This window comes from Aspergillus eucalypticola (assembly GCF_003184535.1).
Source record: "Aspergillus eucalypticola CBS 122712 chromosome Unknown BO83scaffold_29, whole genome shotgun sequence".
NCBI classification, from domain to species: domain Eukaryota; kingdom Fungi; phylum Ascomycota; class Eurotiomycetes; order Eurotiales; family Aspergillaceae; genus Aspergillus; species Aspergillus eucalypticola.
Window position 1 is genome coordinate 269,349 of NW_020290303.1, and position 16,437 is coordinate 285,785.

The 16,437-nt window shown below is 49.0% G+C and overlaps 4 protein-coding genes across 4 annotated transcripts; 1 reads left to right on the plus strand and 3 right to left on the minus strand.

Annotated features, from left to right (window-relative positions):
• Positions 1–215: 215 nt before the first annotated feature.
• On the minus strand, positions 216–2,416 carry BO83DRAFT_368644 (putative UDP-galactose transporter). The gene is made up of 4 exons (XM_025529834.1): positions 2,009–2,416; positions 1,871–1,900; positions 832–1,806; positions 216–783 (listed from the first exon to the last, which is right to left on the minus strand). The coding sequence occupies exons 1-4, from the start codon at positions 2,075–2,077 to the stop codon at positions 472–474; spliced, it is 1,386 nt and encodes a 461-aa protein (XP_025384206.1). The 5' UTR covers positions 2,078–2,416; the 3' UTR covers positions 216–471.
• Positions 2,417–4,046: 1,630 nt separating this feature from the next.
• BO83DRAFT_402215 (uncharacterized protein) lies at positions 4,047–6,275 on the minus strand (the record flags this gene model as incomplete). Its single annotated transcript, XM_025533516.1, has 1 exon — positions 4,047–6,275. The coding sequence occupies one exon, from the start codon at positions 6,273–6,275 to the stop codon at positions 4,047–4,049; it is 2,229 nt and encodes a 742-aa protein (XP_025384207.1).
• Positions 6,276–8,065: 1,790 nt separating this feature from the next.
• On the plus strand, positions 8,066–8,863 carry BO83DRAFT_126432 (uncharacterized protein). Its single transcript, XM_025526068.1, has 2 exons — positions 8,066–8,562; positions 8,648–8,863. Exons 1-2 carry the CDS (start codon positions 8,118–8,120, stop codon positions 8,740–8,742), a joined length of 540 nt encoding a protein of 179 aa, XP_025384208.1. The 5' UTR covers positions 8,066–8,117; the 3' UTR covers positions 8,743–8,863.
• Positions 8,864–12,139: 3,276 nt separating this feature from the next.
• Positions 12,140–15,554, minus strand: BO83DRAFT_381692 (putative meiosis specific protein Hop1). The gene is made up of 10 exons (XM_025532048.1): positions 15,221–15,554; positions 15,141–15,163; positions 14,863–15,079; positions 14,534–14,813; positions 14,319–14,484; positions 13,973–14,270; positions 13,676–13,909; positions 13,404–13,632; positions 13,163–13,356; positions 12,140–13,113 (listed from the first exon to the last, which is right to left on the minus strand). The coding sequence occupies exons 1-10, from the start codon at positions 15,428–15,430 to the stop codon at positions 12,616–12,618; spliced, it is 2,349 nt and encodes a 782-aa protein (XP_025384209.1). The 5' UTR covers positions 15,431–15,554; the 3' UTR covers positions 12,140–12,615.
• Between the last annotated feature and the right edge of the window lie 883 nt (positions 15,555–16,437).

A 16,437-nucleotide genomic window follows, 5' to 3' on the forward strand; every position in this document is an offset into this window, starting at 1 on the left:
AGTGAGATGATGACACGATACGATGGGCAAGACGCTGCCACATCCACGTTTACCACGGATAGGTGAGAGAAGGTTGAGCCAGAACTGGGTAGATGGGGAAGGGGAAAAGTCACCCGCTATGAAGCACGTGGGGTCTTCTACGGCCAGCATACAGCAAGCGGACAGAAGTCATGATAGACGATACTATGTAGCAATCGACCTACAGCCTTTAGTATACCAGTCTTCATTCCCTAGGAAAGTAGATTGCTCAATGTGATAATGATCCGTGGGTTGTAGGATTGCGAGTCGAAAGAATCAACAACGAAAGGAATAATGTGAATAAAGTACAAGAAAGTGGAACCTATATGACGAAAGCAGAAGGGGCATCATCGCTTCTATCCATCCTTATTTACTTCCCAAAAAAACATGTTACAGCAACGCGAAGGTTAACCCTACGCGAAAAATGCGAATATAATTTCCGCAAATTGTAGTTCAGTGGTCTCGTGAGTGCTTTTCGAAATACCCACCGCTTGGGGTGCGGCCAGCGCGTACGTGGCCCGGGGATGTAGGCCTGGACGTTGAAAGCCCATCAGTAGAGAGAAAAGGCGTGCCAGGAAGCTTAATGGAGATCTCGTTAGGTGATGGGGAGGCTGGTGAAGCATCCCCACTCTTGCTTTCCTTCTCATAGCGATCCACGCGAATAGGAGGCGGACGGAAGGTCTGACGCTTAGCCTGGGCAGCTGCAGAACTTGCATCCTCGCAAAGGCAGGTAACCACCAACACTGCGAATGATCCCAGGAGATACTGTGAATATTAGCACCTACTCATGATTGAAGGAATACGGTCACATACATTGGCAGTGAGTTCAAACTCAAATAGCCAAACGCTAGCCAGTGTGGTGAGTAAAATACTCGCAGCCATGGCCATGTTCTTGCCATCCCTGAATGCGTAACCAATGTAGAAGGATGTGGCAATGCCACCAATGGCCTGAACGACAACAGTAGACCAGACAATCCAGTTGTAGCCCTCGAAAAAGCCATTGGCAGCAACCTTCTCGCCATCCAAGAAGATAACCCCGATAAAAAGTGCCGGGAATATCGAATAGACGGACAACTGCACGTTACGGATCCAGAGCGATGTCGACTTGGCACTATCCTTCAGCACTTTCTCGAAGTAAACGCTTGCAACGCCAGAGGCGACGCAGGCGCCAACTGTGGCCAAAAGGCCGACGGTAGCATTAAGTCTAGGGTTGGCGGTCATCATATCTTCCTCGATTCCTTCATAGGTTGCAGAACGCTTATGTAGACTCTCGCGTCCAAGCTTGGAGGCTTTCCACTCTTCCAGAGACCGCGGGAATGCAAGACGCGCAGTCTCATCTTGGAGAGTCATATCGTCAGGGTTGCCAATGGGCATCTGCACCAAAGCAACGCCCGCCAAGAGAAGGAGCATGAGCCCCAATTTCCGGAGCGAAACAGGTCTCTTAAGCAATACCAAGCTGGCTATGGCCACGACGATGAGTTTCAATTGGTACGATGCCTGAAAGGTGGCTGGCGGCAGATTCGACAGAGCGATGTACTGTAGCGAGTTCGCAAGCGTATAGAGACAGGCAGGAATAGCAAGTTTCCAGCTATCACCGGAGAATATAGCAGTTGTGAGGGAGAAGAAAAGGGACGTCGCGGGAACCGAAGGAGGGGCTGTCTTCGAAACCTCGTACAGCGCCATGGTCAGGGAGATGGCGAGCTTGACGACCTCATTGAAGAAAACGGTAGTGGACGTCAGGTAACGCTTGCCGCCAGCCGGCGACATAACTCTGGAATAATGCAATAGCTATGGGAGGACGAGATATAAGCAACCATGGACGCTATGATCAGAGTCGACGGGAGCGACTTACCAAGACAAAGGACGTGCACTGTACGGTCAACTGTTTCCAACAAAAACAATGTCAGTGAGTAAATACTCCAACATTTTTACGCAGACAAGCGGCAGAATTGTCATAGTGGTAATGTGTGCAATATGACTAGTGACTTACCAGTGCCCAAGACAGATGTTTCCAAACCGATCCCAGTCCCGAGGACTGGCGCTGGGCGGACTCCCCCATACTGACGATATTTGTCTTCCCCTTAACTAAACTGGCGATTCTTTCAAAGGCAACGAGCAAGTTGAGTTGTAAGAAGCAGTCGATATTGTCGGGCGGCGAACGGACAGGAACTCCGCACTCGATTACCGAGGATGTCGCATACAAATTGGGCGCGTGGTCGTGGTGGGAGAGGGGTGTCTTCACGCTTGACGAGGAATTTGCTAGCGAACTGGACCGACACAAAGAAAACCGACACGGTCGCAGAGTATATCAAGGATCGGAGAGCTCGAGAACAGAGCTCTCGAGGATAAAAGGCCTCAATGGAGGTCGAGAACTGAGCGCAAACGGGGGAAGAACCAGAAGAATGAGGGAGCGAATGGACTAAAATATGAGGGATCCGGGGTATTCTTGAGACGCTTGTTTGGGCGGTGTGGATCACGGGGCAGGTGGCGGTCTAGTCCCTTTGCTTGTTCGGATGGGCACCTTTGGTTCCTCCCAGCCATACATTAAATTCGGTCCCAGAACAAGTGCTTCGACTTTCGCCCAGAACTGCCCCCCTGAGGATCACATCTGACGTCAGGTTAAGACATACATGCCTCGATCGACCTCGTCACTGCACTGCGCAGATCCAGCTGACGGAATATCTGCTCTTTGTACCCACAACAAAGCGCGCAAGCTGCAGATTACGCTATGTTCCGCTCATCATCAACGTGCCATGATACTATTTGGTAAGGTCCGATCTGCAACACACGGTATTGCAGTCAGCTAATATCACCGTGATATCGACAATAGTAAACATGCATGATCTGCAGTAAATCTTATCACGTTACAAGGCTTGGTCTTTTGACGGGAATCAAAGCCGACGGCCTAGCAACTCACACAATACTCACAAAGCGAGGGCCAGACCCAGTCGAACGGATGTTTCTTGGCAGAACTCAGAACCATGGTTTGTGTACCAAAGTTCCAGTCCCCCTCTATACTCGCAACGCACGGCCAAAGAGGCCTCGACGTGAGATGATGTCGTCGGTTGGGATCATCATCAGCATTCCTCTCACCGGGGTCATTACAGTCCCAATCCATGCGGCTCGGACCGGAGGAATTTGGGGGCTTAACAGCAATCCTTCACTAATGCTCCGAAGTAGGCAAGGTAGGATAAACTTACAGAAGCCGATTCTCGAAGCCCGTAGGGTGGGCCTTAGCCATCGTAGAGACGAATGGTTGACACAACACATATACATCGACATTACTTCCCGTGTTGAAGGATCTTAACTATTTGTAGAGGGAAGGAAGAAAGTGAGACTATACAGGGTGGCCATTCTCACCGCCATGATATCTAGTAGAAGGGAGATCGTCGCAACTGCAACTCTCCTTGCGATAGCTTGCTATGTCATCTGACTGACACCTTCCGTTGGGTAACTGTTTTGCTTCTTCCCGCATGTCGGTGGTTCGAACCATTCCCCAACCATTATCATTACTATATTAGGCCTTCTGGAACTCTACTCGACATACACCTTGCGAGAAAATCGTCTGAAAGAGTGTGGGCAATACACAGAAGGTCCCCAGGTCTTATGATCACGTATAATGCAGCAGGTCCTTACATACGGGCAAGTAAGCTCTACAGTAGTTATCAGCATAGATGGTTCCATTATGTGGACAGTGTCCGATAGTAGGCCCCTCAAGTCTAGGTCGTCTATTTACAAAATGTCTTTTGCCGTATAGCATAAGTAGCCATAACCAACCAAACATAAGTAATAAAAAAATCCAAAATAAATGCCAACTGGCCGTATTCCGCTTGATCGATTCGAAAATGAGAACGTGAATAAGGAAAACCAAAGAGTGTATGTTGAGTCACAGGTATAGAAATGGGTGAGTGAGTGTGCAGGCGAAGGTAGGTATTGTAAAGGTTGAGTAAAACATGTCATCAAAGTTCAACGAAGTAAAATGAGTGGGTATCATGACTGCGAGCATTCTGCAACAAGCAACATCATGTTCAGTGTACAGCCGTCATAGTTCCATTGTCGTTATTCCACCGCAATGTCCACATGGGAAGCTCATCCCTTTGCTTCGGCTCCTCGGGCTCTTCCAGGACAATTGCCTCGCTGCTATCTGTACGCCGCCGCGAGTGCCGCCTCTTGTCTTGCGGCACAGCGGGAATCGGGCGACGGGGCGGTGGCCCTTGAGACGGTATAGGGGAGAAGCGGTGGATGGGGAGCGTCGGTGTCAACGGCGAGGCTGCGCTGGTCGAGGGAGACGAAAGACCCTCGGAGAAAGCCAAGCTAGCACGGGGAGAAGGGAATGAGTTGATGGTCTTCTGCTCCTCGTCGGAAAAAGTGCTCTGACAAACGGAGCCTTCCCTTTCATTGCGGTTCGCATTGGCTTGGACTGATTTAGGAGGGAAGGCAGGGCTTAGGCGTAAAAAGGACATATCTGATCCATAAAACGAATCCCGTGAAGGGACAGACAGCATGGAACTTTGGTCGGGTTCCAAGCTACTGTTAAATCGGCTCTCTTGGAAGATACTGGGCGTAATCTTCCCCTTCCTCTGTCGCATTGCCTCAAGGAGATGCTCCTCCTGTCTCGTCACGGCGATGACTCGGCTTCTTCTGTCGGTCTCCTTCTGGGAGGCAGAGGGGGGGTTTCTGAGCTGGCTCTGTCTCTGATGGTTGAATATCGGATCCCCGTGGAAGAATTCCGGCTCAGATATTGTGGGTATATCGCTGGATCGACGAGATTGCCAGCTGGCCATATATGATGACCTCTCGGCTGATGACTGAGACACGTCCCGCCGAGCGGATTGAAGCCTCTGTGATGGGCGCGATCCACGGCTAGTGACGGACATCGGCTGATCAATGCTCCTTAATGTGCCCTTTGTCGCTTGTGCCGCCGATGCTGTACATATCTCGGCTTCAAACTCGCCGTAGGTTGCAACGCTGTCTCTAGCACTTCGATCTCTGTTGAGTCGATCGCTGTTGAGGTCCTCGTCATCTTCATCCTCCGAAGAGGAGAGGCAAAGCACGCTGGAGCTGTTCAAGTCCGCAGTCTTCAGTGTAGTTCGACTACTTTTCTTTGGCACCGAGCACTTCTCCAATGCAGCAGACGCGTGCAGATCTGGTCTCCTGGGTTCGGAGAGATTTGAAACACGATGTGAGCTTTGGCGAGAACGAGCTTTAGGAGATAAGTAGGTCTCCTTGCTCCACTCGCTGCCAGAACTGTTTGAGGTAACCTTCCACAAGTTCTCATCCGGGGCGCGAGAATCACCGGTTCGCCGTTTATCTTGGCCTTGGGAACGCGACTGTGAGCGGTTAGAGCGACCCTTGGTATTGCGCCGCGAATCTTGCTGCAGTTTCTGCAAGGCTAAGTCCATCTCACTGGCCCGCACGGTCCTCTCCAAGGACGGATCAAGCCAGTTCGACGTCTTAGTCTCGTAGGATGATGCCTCAGGAGCCCGACCGCCGTAGGTTTGGTCGGTCGTCTTTCCCAGGTGAGGTGGCGTCTTTGCGAGCTTAGTGCCAGCTGCATGGTCCTCAATGTTCTTTGCCTTGGTGAGCGGATGCTCAGAAACTATGGAGATAGCAGAGGGAGAGGCCACCAAGCGTTGCGGCGACAGGAGTGGCTCAGCGGTTGCCTTAGGCTTGGGAAACAGTAGGGATAGGTCGATCCGGGGTGGGCGCATTTTACGCTTTGAGTCTTTCATCGGGCCTTTCGGTTGCCTGAGGCTAGAACCAGACTCGGCGCTTTGCCGTGACTCTGGTTTACCTTCAGCTGCAGGCCCGAAGTCGGATGTCGCAACTCCAATGCCAGGAATTGTATTGGCTGACGAATCCCGAGAACTGAAGTAGGAGAATAGGGCGGAGGCTGAACCTGACTGGTGGATTTTCTTTGTCGATGCTGGCATCGGCTGTCCAAGAGCATCATCTGGGCGAAACTCATGGCCCAGCAGGGGTGATGATGCCCGAACACGGAGGTGTTGTGGGGGAATAGTGGTCTCTGGAGCAGCAGTCGGGAAGGGAACAAAACCACCACTCTTCTGCGATTTGATCTCCGGAGCTCTCATGAAGCTTGGTCGTCTCGAGCGTCGTTTGTCGTCACGCTTAGAATGAGTCTCGTGGAGGGAGGCATCTGTTGTGCCGAGGATTTTGTAGGCCTTTGATGTGTTCTCATTCCTCGAATCTCCCGGGCTGGCTGCGGGTGAAAGCACTCCACTTTTAGAGGCATGCATGCTGGAGGTCCTTGGTGGGATAGGTATGGACTGCTGGGGCATAAATAAATTTAGTATGGGCGTGACCCACGTCGACACTGCGGGCTACAATCCCGATGTCTCTTCCCCAAAAATCGAGCTATAGCCAGATAGCAAGAAGTGGTGGATGCTCAAAGAGAGCAGGAGTTCTTGGAATTGAAGTAAACAAAACAAATGATCCCGACGTCTTTAGGTCGGAGGATTCAGGAGGTTTGGTAGAAAGCCGGAGGTGTCTTTCAATGTTCCCCACCCCAAGTCGGTGAGTAACCCCAAGCCCGTATGTTTACCGTTTCGGTCACTGAAGATCCTCGTTTCGGGGCGCCACAAGACACACCAAATTCGAAATTGAAGAAGCGGTCAAAAGAATAAAATCTCCAGGGAATTGGCGTTCTTTTGAGGAGCGTGTCAATGTACCAAACAGGGACTGAAGAGACGGATCAGGCGAGTCACGGAGAAATAAAAAGGGAACTAAGAGAAAGAGTAAAAGGGGAATTGAGAAAAGAGGGACTAGTATGCAGGTCCGGCGGAACGAGTGAAATATGACCTGGCTTGATAGTAGTAGCAGCTCGCAGGAATACAAAAGAGGGTCCCCGAGGAGCTTGTGAATGATGTAACAGATTTTGCAGGGGAATTGACCAGAGTCAGAGAAGAACCGGCCGTGCGAGCCGAGAGACCTTTTATGTACTATATATAAGTGACCGCGATTTCATTACATGTGAGCGGACTGATGATGGGGGGGGGAAAGAATTTCAAAAAGCGTGGAGGGTCGCGGCTTAAGGGGCAAAGTCAAAGACGCCAGAAACAGTCTAAACTCAGCATGGGCCAACTCAGAGTTGAAGAGATCCGCGAGGAGCATAGAAGGCTCATTCGCCAATTGCTTGGAACCAGAAAATCGATGGGGAAGAAAGCCATTCTCGTGGGCCCAGAAGAGACCCAGTTGTCATACTTCCAGACGGGCGAGAACCGGCAGGGTGGTCCATCATCAGGAGAGAGGGCAAGAGACGGGCGACAGACTGCCTACGTTAGCACCAGAGATTTAAGATTCGTGTCAGCAGACAATTGCAAGCCGGTAGTGGCACCTTAGCACCCTACAATAGCAGTAAGAATCGACAGGCACACAACCATGGGTCCATAGATCGCAAAGCGGCTCCTGAGAGTTTCTGAGTGGCCCATCCAGTGGAAGAGGTTCCAAAGTGGATTCAATGGCTGCTGGTGGTCCGGAACGAGCGATTCCCATTCAAGTCAAGGCAAGATTTCGAGGAGGATGGGTGGGATGTCCGTGTCTTGCAGTTGTTTATTTTTTGTGGATTTGTTTTTTCTTTTCTAAATTAGTTGTTCCGAAATCAGACCATTTTTCTAGTGGTGGTCCAATATATGTGTGTGCTCTATAATTTATGGAGTACGCATGAGAAATGTCAGTCAGTGCCTCGCAAAATGCTTCGTCCAGCAGAGAAACGCATCCTCGTACTTGAAGATAATAAGAGTATGTAGGAGTTGGCTCAACAGGGATGAACAACCCCGATATCCCACAATCATGGATCAAATCCTAGTTCGGACTCCCCTTGCGCCGTCTCTCGTTCGTACAGTAAACTTCGACCGTCTTTCCTTTCCGTCTTCTTTGGATTCCAGGGGATATTCTAGAGGTCAATAGTTCGCTGCCGTCCTTCGTCTCTTTCTGGTTTAGACGCGGCTGGACACGTGCGCCCAGGTTCGATTTGAACAATTCGGGCAATGCGGCAAAGAAACCAGCGCAGCCACTTCATTACTAACTATTCTGGTTTAACAAGCTATTCTTTCTTCTGCCTACATCCAAGTAAAAAGCAAATGAGAATATTGCCACCATATTTTCTCCGTAATGAATTGATTGACTTTTACTACACGTCGTATGCCACTGACGTCGGCACCGGAGATTGGACCGACGCGTGCAACTCCGTCAGGAACCAGTCAAGGTTTCAAATTAAGGGGCTGCTGCCGCTCGGGCTTCTCCACGGGTTCTGCCATTCGCGATCGATGGAGAGTGAACTGGTGAAGAACTACTTCCCATCGCCGCTTCGCCCGCTCAGCCGTCCCTTGAAGTCTCTTCCAATAGGAGTTGCAGTTGCTGCTGATCGTCATCCCGCTCACCAAATGTTATACTCAAGCGCCATAGTAGTGGGGTTCCCCAAGTACCGATTCAATAGTCTTCGTGGACTCGATCCAAGCAGGAACAGAGTAGTCTCTCAAAAGAAATCGACCCTCCAGGCTGAAATTGGTATGTCAATGTCATTGGGTCTGTTTATTTCTAATTCATACGTACCATCCCTTGGCCCTGTTGACGCCCGTGACAATCCCGCTAATGGCTGTGAGGCAAATAGTCGTGCACAGGGCATCAGTCTCCGCTAGGATAATGCAACCCTCAACGCACAATCTCAAATCTTGGATGCATGTGCTACTCGATCGTCGTCAATAATCGACAAAGCCATTGCAAGGTTTCCATGGAAAGTTGCTGGAATAGCGCCCCGTTAAGACACCTTATCGGAGGTTGATGTTCAAACCTACCAGTCCATCGGAACAAAGTTGATTGGCATCAGCATAGTTGGGTAAGTAGACCATGGGGAATTGTACCGGCTCCTTTTATGTGCAATGGTTGCCATTGTTGGGAGGTCACCCCCTATTGAGCATGGCATGGCCGTAGCCAGAAATAGGGTCAACTACACAACTGGTCTACACCACAACACACTCTCACGCAATTGATTCTGTGCCGCTCGATTAGCTCCTCCATCATGGAAGTAACTGCAGTAGGGGAAAACCGAAACTGAATAGCGTCCAGAGCTCTTCAATGCTCCTTGTCCGTCAAAGTCAATTTTGCAGATCATCGGCCAAGCCGCCATCCGCTCGACCGTCAAACTACCGGATGTGTCCGGACGCTGAGGTTTTAGACGCGCACCTGGTGACGTGACCTCATATACTCAGAGCGAGACATCTACCAATGGAGCTCAACCGATAATCTTCCATCATAAGTGCCCTACAAGATCGTGGTTCTTCGTGCGACTTGCATAACTATCCTCGATTTCTTTTTGTTCGTCTTGTGTGACTCGGCTGTGATCTTTTGCTTATGGAACTCAGTATCTTGTTTCAATCCCACTAGCAGCACTAATCGCAAGAGGAGCTCATATATGCCCTTCTCACTGGGCTCTAAGGAAAGGCTGCATGTTTTACTCCTTTGGTCACTGAGACCTCGGTTCAATTTGGAGCCTCCTCCCTAGACGATTTCGAGCATATGGAAGGTACTCCCGAAACCATACGCAAACAGATCTGAAAGGATTAACAGCACTATACAAGCTAGCAAGATGTGCCTGTGGAAAAAAAAAAGCTTGTGTTCCCCCATGAAGTCTCCCTGACCCCTGTTGCGAACAGCCTCCATAGCTATATCCATAGTTCTAGCACGCAGTTGCTACGTACAACAAAGGATCCGCGGGTCCCTACCACTCTTGAATCAATAGAGTTGTTTCGTCAGTCTAAACGTCTTTGCTGCAGCGGTGATTTTTTCCGACAACTCTCGACTATCCTCGGCGAGTTGTCTACTCTCAAACCTTATGATCCAGAGCTCTAGCCAGCTCCACGCCGTTCGGCAGAAACTTACGGGGGAGGTCGGACTGTTGATAAGCTTGAACAGCAAATCATTGAATCTGCATAAACAACGTCAGATTAATTGCAGGTTCCTTAGCGACGAGGTACTGCATAAGGTGCCACTGTACTCCTGAATGGCGAATAGCAGCTCTTTGCTCCAAACGCATGCGAGACTGGTTGTTGAACATTTTTACTGCTTACTGCAGGTTCAGTGATTCAAGCCATTGGGTCTATCTCAAGCTCCTCTAACCTGCCAATATTCTGCATAGCTCGCGTCTGAACGGAAAATAGCGCCTTTGTAATCTGGGTCACACAAAGTCCCAACCAATAGCAAACTTCTCGGTGAATCCTTTAATGTGCTAAGCATTCATATCTTCAGTGCATAAACCGCAATCCGAAGCTCCAGGCTAAGACCATCTCCACACTGGAGATGCTCTAGTTACCAAGGCGGAATGAGGTAGAGCATCCCCAGTTTTCGGCCCACGCATTCAATCCACAAACAAGCCAATAGACAACCATCCACACAGACCCCAAAAGTTTCCCAGGTTAACCTTCGTCGGGGTCAAATAGTCGTCAATAGCACCACTTTCTCCCCATCCACTTGCTAAGGAGCTTCAATTGCGGGGAATTGGGAAGTTTCGAATCTTAGTGCCCCTTTTTATCGGCGCCGTGGCGATCTACCAAACCTTGATGTTTACTCGCTTTTTCTCCCCCGAACAAGAAAAAGAAAACATCTGAACCAATCTTTAGAAACCAAAAATAGAGAAGCTCGTTGCAATAGTATAACCTGCAAAAAACAAAGCCCGAAGGAAAAAAAAAAAAAAAAAAAGAAAAAAGAAGAAAACTTCCTCGCCCTGATCTCAAACGTTTGATCCATAGTTAGAGACTAGCACTTACTAAGACTTGGTTCAGCCCTGAGGGTCTTCAGCATGAATTTGACCTGATTGCCGCCCTGAGCGAGTTCGGATCCCCACGCCTATCATTCCCGCATTGAGTTATTGTATCCTCGTCTACCCGAAAATAGACATTGCTGGATTGACACTTCTCTAACTAACTATCGGTACCGACCTATTGTTAGCTCCATCCCTACAAAGTGCTCGGGGACCTGAATTAGTCTGGAACTCTGGATAACTCCCCTGTTAGCCCTGTAGCCACTCCCGCGTCCCTCACGATCGATCTAATCCCCCTTTCGACAATGCTCCGAATATGACGGCTTAGCACCACGGAGCAGAATACTTTACTTTACTAGCAGATATGATTCGATTCGGATCTATTCAGATACTGATTCTTATCTAGTCTACTCTATCTAAGCAGATGCATTTTTGCCCGAGCCTCCATACGCGAGCAGTGAATTACTTACGTGCAGCGCGCAAACTGCGTACTAAGTAACTAGTTCCTAGGCTGCCTGTTAGTTGGTTGGCATGTGAATAAGAAGTGAGTAAGTGAGTGAGCAAAGTGGGTATATGTCCGTCGATCATAAACCCCAAAATCGCCCCTACACTACACTACACTACACTACACTACACCACCATAATAGCCAAGCCCATCAGGAGAAGAAGAGAACTGCGAAGCGAACCCTAGCCCATCGCATCGCGCGTTTAAACAACACTCCTAGAACCGACCATGCAACCAAACTACACATCTAGGAATATATTTCTCTCAAAAGACACCACTAGTAGCGGTAAACGGATTCATTCGGTCGCAAGGAACAGGGTTCGGCAGTCCGGGTAAGCACCGAACTGCCGGGTCAGACCTGGAGTTGTTTCACCATGTTAACTTAGCCATGAGCTTAAACCTGTCAGGGACTTTTTTCAGGGTCAGGGTTTCCCATGGCACGAATACCAACAAATGGGGAAATTCTGCACGCTTTGTGTCAGAGAATGTCATCGTCTTTTTTGGGGTAGGGGGGAAAGAGCAGAAAGATAGGGAGTTGTTGAAGTTTCGGTTTGGTTTGGTCGTAGTTTTGGTATGTATGTATGGGATTCGGAATGGTATGCGTGTAGTAGAGTACTAGCTATGAGGTAGTTGAAAATTTACGTGTAGTATCAGCTTGCATGAGGTGAAAGCATGTTGGTGGAGCGCGTTGGACTTTACTTTGGCACTATGTAGCTAGTATCTGAACAGAGGGGCAATAGTAGGCTGTTCTCTTGTACTTCCTTAGGTACCCAGTTGTCTAACTGTGAAACAGTGTCTATACTAAGTAGGTCTAGGAAGCAAGTTCTGTTTTCGTTAGGTCGGTGAGTTACTATTAAGCTATGTAGAATACAGTCAGTCCCAAGGGCCCGAATAGCTCCGAGTATGGTGATGGGTGATCATGCTCCCGGAATACATAATAGGTAAGTGGCTGAAGTAGCTAGCTGCCAATCACTCAGCTATACGTTCCAGGGTCCTGCTCGTGCCATGGCTCAGTTCCCTCCACTCTTTCCTCCCCGAGCGGACCCTTAAGCTTCATTTTTGGATCAATAGTTGCTGGGCTGAAACACCGGGGTTGCGGGAGCACTGCACTGACCGGATACCTCGATTGTCCGGTGCACGGATATTCGAACCACTATCTTCAAAAGGAGTTTCCTCCAATGACGCCATTCGTGTCCCATCTTCTTCTCATTGACGCTTATTTGGTCGACCTGTAATGTCCAGTAAGTGATGTTCAGGGTTCTTTGGCTGTTTCAAGTAAGAGACAGCGACAACTTTTGTGCTCGGGGTGAGTATCCGACTAGGAACTGTCGTTCTCAGATTGCTCCGCGCCAACATCAACAAGTTTGGAGTAATTGCTGATCTTGCGCCTCTTGCGGTTGCTGCGGCGTAAACTGCCTTCGTTGGAAATCCGACGATTGGGTGTTTGCTTGGAGCGAGGAGTTACGTTTTTGACGGACTTGGCTTGCTGTTCGGCTTGGTTCCTACTGTCTTTCCTCAAGACTCGATCACTGACTCGCCTTGGTGGGGACGCATCTTCATGAATAGTATGTTTCGGGGTATGGGATTGGCTTTGTTCGTTTGACAGTGACGCCAGTCTCTTCCGACTTCGGGTTTCTGCTGCAATACTTGTGGATTTTTCCTTTGGTACGAGCGCCTTCCTTCCACTTTCTTGAGCATCAAGAAGCGATTCTTCCAATTCATCCTCCTGAGAAAACGATCTTGTGATGCTGTGTAGCTCATCATTTGTCACTACTTGGGATGATTGAAGCGAGTCCTGCGGGATATCTTGGACGTACTGGGGTAAGTTAGCGTTATGATCTGCCTTCCGTTGCAGGTTAACTTACATGATGCTGGATCTTGATCATGGGGCCAAGTATCTCCGCTTGTAGCCTGGCTTGTATGTCCCCTGAGCTAGGGAACATGAACCTGGGCAGACCCTTTAGAGAAAATCCTTTGACTTTACTTCCCGGGGTCGGCTGGAGGAGTCTGCGCTTTTTCAGCAGATCTATAATCTGGACAAGGGTCTGCCCGTTGCAATCTGTGAAGGGTCAGAGGGTACAGCAATATAAACTCTGAGGTACTCACGAAGCTTCTGTGTGAATAGCGATGTTCTATGGGGATAACCCTCATTTAGGATGATCCTTACGGCTCTTCTCAAGAGTATCAAACTACTCATCTGATGGAGTATATGAGGTTCGTCCGGCATAAGCAAGCATTGATAGCAAGCATGAATGTCGGGGACTCTTGGGTCACGGGCATCTTCGTATCCATAGCATAACAAATGCTGACGCGTTTGACAAAAGGCACATTGGGCCTTTCAAAGTTAGTTTTGGTCTACCTATGGGTTGTCAACTTACCATGGCCTCCTCTTCACCATCCCAGCCGCATTGGCATCTGACACTATTTTGGTCCTTGGCTGTTCTCGTAGCGGTAGAGTCGTCTGAATGCAGATATTCCTTGATATTGTGCTTGCTTTCTTCCGTAAGGACAAACTTCTGACATCTCGTCGCAATGCCGTTCTCAAAGGCGGTGCCAGGTTTAAGTGGCTGTGTAGGTGCCAGTTCACCATTCGAACCTTCAATCCCTTGCGACTACCCAAATTAGTCAATTTGTCAACCGTCTCAATGCTCGATCCTCATGGGCCTTCAACTTACAGGTAGCATCATTTGTAATTGATGCTTTTCCACAAGATCCTGCGTCGACACTTTTTCGTTCTCGGCTTTCTGGCAAAGAGATAAGCAGAGATCAGTGTCCCGGCGAAAGCCGTTCTCCATAGATAGACTGCCACTGCCGCCCAGTGTACGCAAGATGTCCTCTTTATCATCAAATCCAATATCCTTCGTTCTTCGTACGGGGTCGTTGAATTCAAGATCAGGAGGTATCTGAGGCAGCGATTCTGCTCCCTCGGGCTCGGATCCGGTCCATTTGAGCGAGGTGACTTTAAGCCCAACACTACGCCATCTAATTAGTTAGGATTACCAAACATGGGTGGCCACTTACGTATGCCGTCCACTGTTCATATGTCCACAAGACTGCGATTCCCTTTTCCAGTTTTCGCTGAGAGGGAATTTGATCGTATCATCATCGGCCCCATTGAATCCCGGGGGCTCATAGTCAGGAGGGCAATCCTCCGTATAGAAAAGGTGCACCCCTAAGCTTCTCTTGTCTGTACATATTATGAGCGGCAGTTCAGGCGAGTGTATAAAGGTACATACTCGGTAGAGTGGGAAGAAAGGCACTAAGAGTGATCAAGCGCCGTACGATCGTCTCTAGGCCTATCCGGGCTGTCTGTGCAGTTTTCATGTCGGCCACACAGCCCATTGGTTTGAGAGATAAGCTTTCAAGGCGATTATTAACATCACCTTCCGCCCCTGCGTATCTAAAGGAGAATGTGTATGATTCTAGCACATTCTCGGGCGCATCCTTATCGACCAGTATGGTCAATTGAACAGCTTCAAGCACGTTTTTGCTAAGTGCATCAAAGATGCCGGTTTCCTACACATGTAAATAAAGAGGGTCATTACCAGTGATAATGGAAACTGACCAGAATATCAAGAATCATATCCGCTTTGAGATCTGATCCTCGGAGTATGATCTTCAGCGGCTGACCTTTCTTGCCTCTGCCAAATGGTACATCTTCTTTGGAATCGAGATCTTCTCTGGGCGTGTGCCTGTCAATGAACTGTCGATAAGAAAGGTTGCCCTCACGTTGGGCTTCTCTCAAGTCCCGATCGTCGAAACACGGAAGCGGTAGAAACTCCCTACGCAACACATATAAGACTGGCTCAAATCTAGGGATATTCGGACCGGCACCCAACGAACCGAAGATAAAAAAGTGTTCCGAACTATGTAGTGGTATCAGATATATGAAAGCGTATCATGGGAGAGAAAAAGCCGCATACCGAGACATGTAGCATGATCTGGACCATCTCCAGGCTCTGTAGTTGCTGCAGATGCATGCTTTCTTGGAGCTTCAGAATGGCGGAAGCTTCAATCACATCTTGTGCCCTGATGCGAGCAACAGGCTTGCTGTCAGCGGCAAGGGACTGGAGATTCTGCGGAGTCTGTACCTGGACCGTCGACGGAGGCCCGGTGAACTTAATTCGAACCATGCTGGGTCGCTATATAGTGAAACTGCGCTACATGTAGGCATTCAGGAGTAGAACTATGAAATATGGCGGTCAGCAAATCATGCTAGGAAGAATGAGACTGGGGATTGAGGCACCGTGTGAAGAACCAAAGTCAGGTTGACGACAAACGAATACCCACGGTAAGGTCACGGGAGTCGCCAGTGCGTTTGTCCCTCCATTGATACTGAAATTTCTTGACAACAGAATTAGGCAATGCACATAAATGGTTGCTCTGTATGTATGGGAGCAATAGTGCAATTACTTCATATGTCTTCTTATGTCATGCTTTGGGGGAAATTTACGTCTCACGTAACGTCGTCCCCAGCTGGTTTGAAACTATATATAGAGAGGGGGTGAAGTCGGGTTGGTGTCTGTAAATTACCCGTCACTTCAATGGTGTTGCAGATACCACATACGTCGAGAATGGTACAACCAATAATGCTATGGCGATGAAATGGTCGGTTTGCATTCCTGAGCGGTTTTTCCTGAACAACGAACGGACAGAAGATTGTCCGAGACATCGTGTAGGGAAGATAAACATGATGCGTCAACTTGATCTGCTTCAACTTGATCGAAAGGGTGTTTATACCCCTTTCATGAAGCAGTGTCCATTTGCAGGTTGGTAGTCTAGAGGACAAATTGTATTGCTACTACTCAACACCTAAGAGCCGGTATATTTGGGGTAGTCGGGGCTGGTTTGGCTGGAAACCAGACACATGCCTGGCTGATAACGCTGGTCTGAAACAGTCGATAGGGCAGTCCCGCGGTAGATGAAATTACGAGCCACAACCCCCATCCCCTCATCCTGTGTGATACGCACTTATCTCTGTCATTTCCCCGCAATGTCCTCTGTCCACATTTCACACCCAGGTAGTTGCCATCCTATTTTGAGAAACTTTTTTTTTATTAAAATTACTTATCTGAACAACGTCTGATGAGTAACTGATAAGGTTCAATGTGTGTAAAGCATGAGTGTATCAGTCGCTTCC

Excerpts from the sequence above, each read along its gene's own strand:
- BO83DRAFT_368644 (XM_025529834.1), bottom strand. The coding sequence starts at position 2,077 with ATGGGGGAGTCCGCCCAGCGCCAGTCCTCGGGACTGGGATCGGTTTGG. Across the intron at positions 1,901-2,008 it reads AACATCTGTCTTGGGCACTG|TTGACCGTACAGTGCACGTC; the intron begins GTAAGTCACTAG and ends TGTTGGAAACAG. Across the intron at positions 784-831 it reads AGTTTGAACTCACTGCCAAT|TATCTCCTGGGATCATTCGC; the intron begins GTATGTGACCGT and ends TAATATTCACAG.
- BO83DRAFT_126432 (XM_025526068.1), top strand. The coding sequence starts at position 8,118 with ATGAGAATATTGCCACCATATTTTCTCCGTAATGAATTGATTGACTTT. Across the intron at positions 8,563-8,647 it reads TGGTATGTCAATGTCATTGG|TCGTGCACAGGGCATCAGTC; the intron begins GTCTGTTTATTT and ends TGAGGCAAATAG.
- BO83DRAFT_381692 (XM_025532048.1), bottom strand. The coding sequence starts at position 15,430 with ATGGTTCGAATTAAGTTCACCGGGCCTCCGTCGACGGTCCAGGTACAG. Across the intron at positions 15,080-15,140 it reads GGAACACTTTTTTATCTTCG|GGAGTTTCTACCGCTTCCGT; the intron begins GTTCGTTGGGTG and ends TGTGTTGCGTAG. Across the intron at positions 13,633-13,675 it reads ATGGTGAAGAGGAGGCCATG|GCCCAATGTGCCTTTTGTCA; the intron begins GTAAGTTGACAA and ends TAACTTTGAAAG.